The sequence below is a fragment of the Morone saxatilis genome, unplaced genomic scaffold (genome assembly GCF_004916995.1).
Source record: "Morone saxatilis isolate NCDOM2014 unplaced genomic scaffold, NCSU_SB_2.0 Contig10, whole genome shotgun sequence".
NCBI classification, from domain to species: domain Eukaryota; kingdom Metazoa; phylum Chordata; class Actinopteri; family Moronidae; genus Morone; species Morone saxatilis.
Genome location: NW_023339652.1, coordinates 17,523,847 through 17,533,112, shown reverse-complemented (window position 1 = coordinate 17,533,112; position 9,266 = coordinate 17,523,847). Strand labels below are relative to the sequence as shown.

At 40.7% G+C, this 9,266-nt stretch overlaps 1 protein-coding gene across 1 annotated transcript in view; it reads left to right on the top strand.

Annotated features, from left to right (window-relative positions):
* slc41a2b (solute carrier family 41 member 2b) overlaps positions 1 to 9,266 on the top strand; it is a 51,298-nt gene that overhangs the window by 19,874 nt on the left and 22,158 nt on the right. Inside the window, exon 8 of the mRNA XM_035674953.1 lies at positions 5,116 to 5,195. Within this exon, the coding sequence (XP_035530846.1) occupies positions 5,116 to 5,195 (80 nt within the window). The remainder of the gene's footprint in view (positions 1 to 5,115; positions 5,196 to 9,266) is intronic.

Below are 9,266 nucleotides of genomic sequence, written 5' to 3'. Positions count from 1 at the left end.
TTGTGTCCACTAAGTATCAACAGCGTGTTTGCAGGAGTACACTGATATCCTGCAGCTGTAACTCACCAATTTATGCATAGAGATGATTGTGGATAGTGGGTGGGGAACACCACCAATTATGTTTATTCATTTCAGATCCAGAGGAACCACAGTATTTTCTATCGATTGACACAGAAGATGTCCATACCTGAGGACCACATTAGAACTACCATGTGTCTTTTGGGAGATAAGGATGCTGTCACCAGGTCACAGAGGTATGACAGTGCATCCAATTTTGGTTCCAGTTCATAGTCCTGCTTATACTGATACTACTTCCTTTGAAGTATAACTCTGTATAACTCTACCAAGTATAAGATGTTAGATAGGTCGTTATTGTTACCAGTTATTTATACAATTTGATACAATTATCAATCTACAGCAAGGGACGAGTTTGTGCTTAATACATCAAGCGTATAGCACAAATCCGCATTTTTTGACTTTGTTGTTTTAGTTTAAGCATGGTATTATTTGCTTCGGGTCTTGTTTTCTCTACCATATAGCGATCTTACGAAAACCCTGTATTGACTCTCACCTTGCCTGAGATATGACGAACACACCTGAAACAAGTAATGGTTTCACTGAAACAGAATAAATCATTTCTGACAGTCTTTAGCTTAGTCTGTTTGACTCTTTGTGCCGCAAACATACAGACAAATAATATGTAACTGTTTGTCGACACTGCTGGCCAAGTGTTATTGACTTTGAACTCCTACAAGAATAACATCTAGCCTCTCTGGCTCGGTAGCATAACGTTAGCCTGTAGCTTGTAAAGTATTTGGCCTAAGTTTTAATGGCGCCATTCTAGGTCTTTCAGTGGCTCTGAATTTTTATGATAGTTTGTAAGAATTATTCAACAGTAGCAACAGCACAGCCCGACTGGCAGATTTCTTTGCTCAACAGAAACAACTATTAGAAATTATGAATTTAGAATATCTTGACTTGTTCTAGAAGGAGGCTGTTCTTTTTGCAGTGTACCTCATAATCCGAAATGCTTTCTATTTGTGAAAGAAATGTCTTTGAGTGGAACACGATACGTTTGTGTTACATTGTTGGTTCTCCATTTACAAGTCAGGGTTACATGTTGAGTCACGTGGGGGCGGCGCGGGGGGGCGGGCGCGCGGGGAGGCCGGCGGCACGGGGGGGGGCGGGGCGCGCGCGCTGGGGGGGGCGCAGGGTCCCTCAATAAAGGCAATGAACACCATTGTTGTGTTAAAATGAGACGAGTAAACACCACACTCATTCCTTTGATGAAGGACGCCAGCTCACATGAACACCAAACACACAACACACACCCCTGTACTGCTGAGTGTTGTGCTGATTTTGTATGCTTGACTGTGACACAGCACACCGCAGCAACCCACTGAGACAAGGTCGGCCAGCCTCCTGATTGGCTGTCTCCTAGCTGTGACTCTGGGTTTTGAAGGTTTGTAGGAGGAGGCGAGGTGATCCGAAAGCTGCACTGCAACACACAAACTTTAACGTCGACCTTTGCTGCTGCAATCCTCCGGGGGTTCCCCTCAGGACCGAAAAACCCACTGATTTAAAATAGCATCCTGAATCACAACGTGGAGCAAGCGCCAGCAAGTCAAAAACGATATATTGAATTCTTAAGTGAGATGTTTGTCTCCATCCTTGTGTATAGATAACACTCGTTGTTCTAGGTACACAAACATAAGAGTAAAAAAACTCGCATTATTGCAAAAACTGAGAGAAGATACAAATGAGAACAAATAACAGTTTTCTTTGTACTCCAAACTTTCAAGTTAAACAGCTATATGAGTTTACTTTAACGCTGTATAGTTATAATTAACCAACATACTGGTGCATATGCTCAGGTTGCTTCTGCATTGCATAATTCTAATTTTTGAATAACGACTATAAAAGAATTACCTTATTTATCCAATAAACCTTCACACAGAATGTTTAGATACACTGCTTAGCGGACTGACACTTTCGTGCTCTCTCACGAAAGCGAGGATCAAGTGAAAACACATAATATAGTCATTTTCTTCACTACTCAATGGTACCTATAGGCGCTACCTTTAACAACATCCTCATAGAACCACATAGCGACAGTTTACAGATGATCTCAGGCACACCATAACGGTAACTAGTCACCATATCCATCTCGTTTCCTCTTTCTAGACTCAATTGGTCCTAAATTAACCCATAACAACTCCACCGAGCAGCACTGATGGAAAGCTGGGGCAGAAAGACATCCCGTGCGAAGGGTGCAAGACAGACAGTGTACGCATGCAGGAACAAAGCACCATTTTCTCTCTCTGAAATAAGAAGTGGATATACCAAGATATTGTTAAATCCATCACAACAAGAGGACAATTGTGTGCACCTGAGGACAAGGTGACAGAGCACCATTATGAGCAGAAGTGGCAATGCAGCCATTACATTATGTGGTTTTGAGCAATGTGGAAAGTCAAATTCTGATAAATGCAGGATGTCACCAACTGTAGTTCTTATTACAAGTAGGTGTAGAGAAGGGTCAGCGGGTTGTGGAAAAGTGGCAAGCAATGAAACCATCAAAACTGCATAATATGATAAAATGGTGTAGCAAATATCCAAAGATGCATTTTATCATATGGCTGTCTACAGGGTAGCTGCTGAGGGAAGGGAGAGTGGCTGCTATTCAGTGCTGTTCATTTCCTCCCTACTCCACAAATCTTGTAAACAGCTTGGCCTAAGAGGGGGTCTCCTTTGCTTTAAAAGTAAGGTCGGAGACACCGGTTTTATTTTTGAGAGGTATCCACACACTAGATTAACATGACAGCAATAGCTTGTAAGGCTCAGTTCTAGGCCATAAATTATTAGTATTGTCAGATCTGGAGTACCGAGTGTGTGTTAAGAGATCAGAGAGACCTGTAGTGTAGTATCCTATATATAACAACATCATTTAGAACTCCATTTAAGAAAGGTCGGTATTATATACAGGAGGTGGATTCAAGAAGTGGTACATTCTTTAGTACCTTGTATCAGTGCTGATGTCTCTGACCATCCACATATAAAGTTTAGATCTTCATTTTTCGCCATGCAAGCAGGACGTAGCGCAAAAATAGTCCTGAATTTCATATATGAGTGCTTCCCAATTTACCAGATGTGGATACGACCTGCCTGGAGAGACTTAAGAGTGAGCAGCACATCTCTACTACCTCTAATACAAGTACCAATAGATGAAACGTCAGACAAAAACATACATTAGACGATTCAAGCAATGGTTAGTTTTACAAGGAATTTCCATTGGATTGGTTATAATATTCGAGCCATGAGATCTCGTACACAATCGTATATAATTATGTGGGCAGAGTTAGCCACTCCTTGGCAGCCCCTTTCTCCAGTGGATTCCCCAGATCTATACAGCCAGTACTTTTCATCTAAAGTGAATTAAACTTAACTAATTTCATTCCAACTATGTAATAAATAAAAGTGCCGCTTATTTAACACACCCCAAAAGTATCATTATACTGAGCAGCTAAATAATTTTAAGCACCCACATTATTGAGATTAAGCAAACATTTAAAATGCAATAAAAAGGAAAAGTCTATGGAGGTTTAGAAAGGGATGAAAATTGTTATAGTACGGGGCCGAATGCACTTATAAGAGATTTCTGCAGTGAGAACTTTAGTCTATGTTAATAAACACGTCTCACACATAAATAACTAGTCCTTCGCGGCTCCAACGCGATTGCACTCTTTTTTTTGGTCCGCAAAAAAAATGGCTTCCATCTCTTTGAAGCTAATCAAAAGGTTGCTGACCAGGAGATCAGCAGTTTTTAACAACTTATCCTGAGTGGACACATTGGATGTCTGAACGCAAATTTCACTTCATCTATCCAATATATGTTGTTATGATGATTATTTCCAATAAAAAACACACGGTGGTGCTTAAGGAAAAAGTCAGCGGGGTATAACTCTATATGGGGCGGATCCATGGGGAGATAATACAATATGAATGTTTTGTAACGAGCTTAGCATTGCAATCTATCCCAAACATGTGTTTGAGATAGTTTAAAGAGGAGAAAATAACAGTCAGGAGGCGCGAGATAAAATTGCCATAATCCCATATTAAATACCAATAAGCCATGACTGCTGCACACAGAAAGTCGGTAGCATATTAACGAACAATAACAAATACACTCAGAACATAAGATTATAGACCAAATATAAATGTATTAATGTTTTTGGCTTAATGGCAAAACATGCATGTACACAAGGTAACAGGACCAGGAATTTGTCCACATTTACACTATTCATCTAGAAGAAAATCAAGAAGACGTTTATTACTATAAAAATACTACATTTCCTTTAAAATCTTAAAAACTTACCAAAACAATTTACGCAAGGGTTAAAAAGTTCAATCTCCTCTCAACATCTCTTCTTGGTGAGCGAGAGGTTAATTATGGTGGGTGGGTGTATGTGAGATAGTCTAATAGATACTGAACCAGCGACAGGCACAACTATTTAGAAATTAATTTTCATCAGCAAACCAAAACTGCCTTTCTTGTGAGCTGTGTCCTGCACTTTAACAGAGGATAAACAGAGGATGTGGGAATTTAGAGCAATGTTAATTGCATGAGCATTTGAATTTTCTTTACATAACTGTATAACTCTTTTACATATGTATAACTCATATGTATAATCCCCCAGTATTTGAGAAGCTGTTATATGAAAACCTTTGTAAATTTTGGACCAGATTCCCTTTGTCTGTCGTGCCCCAGGGGGGGCAAGCAATTGGCAAATCAAACAGCGACACATTGAAGCATTCAGAGTGAAGGAAGGAAGAAGTGCCAAACTGGTGTGACTCACCCGTTGATAACGGGGTGTACACTACGAAGGGGGGGGGGGGGGGGGGGGGGGCCAGCCAGATTTGGGTCAGACACTGTTTTGGTTCCAGGATGAGCCCTCCGAGCCTGTAGAACACAACATAATAGATCATTAACTGGTGTTAGATGTTGTTGTGTATGTGTTGGTGTGTGTGTGGTGTGAAAGACGGAGAGAGAGAGAGAACACACATACACACACACATTAACACCAGTTAATGATCTTATTATGTTGTGTTCTACAGCATCGGAGGGCTCATCCTGGACAAAACAGTGTCTGACCCAAATCTGGCTGGCATCGTAGTGTACACCCCGGTTATCAACGGTGAGTCACACCATTGGCACTTCTTCTTCCTTCACTCTGAATGGCTTCAATGTGTCGCTGTTTGATTTGCAATTGCTTGCCCCCCTGGGGGCACGACAGACAAAGGGAATCTGGTCAAAGACAAAGGTTTTCATATAACAGCTTCTCAAATCCTGGGGGATTATACATATGAGTTATACATATGTAAAAGAGTTATACATATGTAAAGAAAATTCAAAGCTCATGCAATTACATTGCTCTAATCCCACATCCTCTGTTTATCCTCTGTTAAAGTGCAGGACACAGCTCACAAGAAGCAGTGGTGCTGTGTTCAGTGGCATACACCACATACACCCCCCACCAGTTACACCCCCAGATTGGGGTTGAACTTGTGCGTAACGTTGGTGAAGAATTAGTGATGTGACAAATTCCTGGTCCCTGCTTACCTGTGTACATGCATGTGCCATAGCCAAAAACAATGTATGTTCTGATATGTATGTTCTAATATGCCATGCTTGCAGCAGTATGGCTATGGTTTTAGGAATGGCAATATTGGTCCAGACTGAAATATCTCAACACATGTTGGATAGATTGCAATGAACCTCGTTACAAACATTCATGGTCCCCATGGTCCCCCAAGTGATCCCCCTGACTTTTCCTTAAGCACCACCGTGTGTTTTTATTGAAATATCTCAACAACTATTGGATAGACTGAAGTGAAATTTGGTTCAGACATCCATGTCTCCCTCAGGATAAGTTGTAAAAACTCTGATCTCCTGGGTCAGCAACCTTTACTATCAAAAGAGCCATTTTGGGACCAAAAAAAAATCTGTCTTGAGCCGCAAGACATATTTGAGCCTTATACTGCTAATTCTCACTGCAAATCAAGCATCGGCCCTCGTACTATAACATTTTCTCCTTTACTCCAAGACTTTTCTTTTATTGCATTTTAACATTTTGTCAATTATAGTCGTTAAAATGTTAATGTTTTTAATTTGGTGTAATAGCGGCACAGTTTTACAGTTGGAGAATGTTAGAATTACTTTAATGAAAAGTAATGGGAGCCACTGGAGAGGGGCTGAAGAGGGGCAACCTGCCCCCATTTTTCATTTGTCCAGTATTTTGATTTATGTTATGACCAAATCCAAGGAAAAATTCCTTGTGAAACATTAGTCACCAATAAATGGATCATAATATATTGATTAATTATATGAGTATTATGTGATGGGGTATTATGAATAGTAAAATAATGGCTAAGTGTGTGTGATGAGGAAAAGTTAGGTTCTTGTGGGAAGGGAATGGTAAGACAGGTATAATATTAAAATTCCAGAGTTTGATACCAGTAGTTTCCAGGTCCAGTGCTTATAGCATGCCATTGTATGGGTTAGGTAATGTGGAAAATGGCTCAGAGAGATTCGAGAACGAGTGCGGAGACTGGGGGAATACATTTTTCCTCCGGATCTGTAGGGTACAGAGCACCTGGTTAGAATGGAGTTTAAATGGATGTGGTTATGGCAAACATTCAGTGCGTGGATGACGTTTCTATAAAGGTGTCACCGAGTCGATTTATATTAATGAGGTTGAGTATATATGCTGGATACTGCGCAGCTCTACGTGGTCGCTTCCTGGGTTTTAGATTTCTTGGTTCATGCCCCGTTATGCTAGAATCCTCATTGTCATAGTCCATATGCTGTGGTAAAGGTTGTGGAGGCTATGGGTTATTAGAGTAGATCAGCACTTGGGAGTGGCAAGCCATTGCTCATCCCTCCTCTCATGCAGTCCCCTTACCCTGTTAGTACGTAGCTGTTGCGATATGTAGGTGAAGAGAGAGTGGATCATTTTCTTTTATCGGGATCACTGCCTTACTTAATTAAGCCCAGCCATTTTTCCACCTTTTCCAGATATTTTATATGCGAAGTTTGACATGGTTCATTGGCATGGTGCGGCGAGCTTCACGAACGAACCTCCCCGGGGTGAACTCTCTCCTCTTCCTTCGTAACATCAGTCATCTTCTTACTTTTGTAATAGATATCAACAGTTTCCGGGCATCACTGCATTTTACCTCAAAGATAGAGAGTGAGCTTTCTCGCACTGCTAACAACCATTCAAATAATTGTGTTTTACATGGTCTGCATTGCACTCTCTCCTCATTTAAGGTAGGTCTGTATTGTCTATGTTTATAGGAATATTGTGCCTTCTTCGTTGTGAAAAATGGATTTTAAAATCTGGTCTATTCACCTTTTCCATTTTATCAAACAAATGGGTGCTTTGTTCCTGCTTCGGTACTACTTTGTTTTCTGAATACACTGATTTTCTCTTTCCCATGCTGCTTGAGATTTCCATGGGGTACGATTAGGATCATTGATTTTTTCCCATGAATTTACCGATAAGACCACTAAGAAAAGTTTTATTTTTTACTATTACCAATGTGCCTGACTTTATTTAACTGTTTGTTTTAGTTCTGGGGGCTCTCAAGGAAGTGCACTAGTGAAACACAGGATTGGGTGAGACAAGTGCCATTATTATGTTTTCTTATCTAATCTGTTTACTGGACCAACATCTATTTTGTGGTACAAACATGTATTTTACCATAATCAGTGGACTTAGGGTTGAATAAGGTTTCTTAATGGAATTAATTTCGCTTCAGGCACCGACAAGACAGTTTTGTGTGGTTACGACGAGCCTTTCGTAAAGCATCTCATATGCTGTTTAACTTGAAAGGTTTTGGCGTACACATATAACGGAATTATCTGGGTTGATTTGTCTCAATTTTAATCCTCTCTCAGTTTCAGCAGGTTAACTGCAGGGTAGTCTTTTTGACCCTCCTTGCTGAGATACTTATTTTATCAACGTATTGTGGTTGGTTATTACAGGCAAGAAATGGGAATGTGACACTCCATCAGAATCATATGTGTCGGGTATGTAGCTGTGCGCTGCTAATCCCAAGGTGTGATAATGCATATGATATGTGGAAATACGACAGTACGAAGCGAGTGATAGCATCTTATGTCAACGAGAGTGCGCTTGGAATAATTAAGGATTACTAAATAGGTAGACTCCCCAAATTGTTCGGATCGAGCCATACAATAGGTTGCCTAATGAGACTGGGTTTCATAGGCTGTCAAGCCGCAGTCCTTCTGTCTCCACTTGTTGATCACAGCCAGAAATGCTTCCCCAGGCTCTCTCTTCACAATTGTTCCTTCTTTGTTGCGTTCCTTTTTACATTCATTCTTGCAGCCGCATTTACTCCGTCTCCTTCTATCATTCTTTCCCAGCTGCCTCTTTTTATTTTGGGCGATCGGCGCCAGAGGAATTTCCTGGGCCCATCTTCTTTTCGCGGACTATATATCAGAGTAAAGAGGATGAAATGCGATTTGTTTTTTATTATTCCTTTTTTTTTTCTTTGGGTGGGGCCGTGATGGGAATTGCATTGTATTAATTGTACTTTTAGGTGAAGAGACGCAAAACTCAAAGGTGTAAGTCCTAAATAAAGTATCTCCTGCATATCCATTGTTTTGGGAGGTGTTAGGACGGGGATGGTGGACCTCTAATTGGTTTGGTTTCTTGTGGAGTAGGACGTACTGTATGGTCTTTTTTGTGCCTCCTGGCATCGCGGCACGGAGATTCATTCAAAGCAAGAGAGTTACTGAAGGGAATCAATACCAAGCGTTGTGGTTGTGTTTTCTGGTTATGCGTGCAAATCTGCCATCTTCAAGTGGATAACTTTCATGGGCTATGCTGTACATCAGCCCAAGCCCTGAAATATGCTTAAGCAAGAACATGGCTGAAATCCACTGAGTGGTAGCTGGTCGTAGGTGTCTGCCAGTATAATACACACTCACTAACCCGTGCAAAGCAAGGAACAAGGGAGGACGGGTTAATACAGTAAAATAATAGTTTTAATGAACACAAAGATGAGTTCTTACAGTCTTCCTTTCAGTAGAATGTTCTAGATGTCCTAATATTAGCCTCGTTAATTATTTGCTGGCTATAATGTTAAACAGCTGTAATTCTGTCTTTCTCGATCTTCGGCCATATCTTTTACAGGACCTCTGATCTTACACTTCTGCAACCGTGTCGAAAGCGTATCTC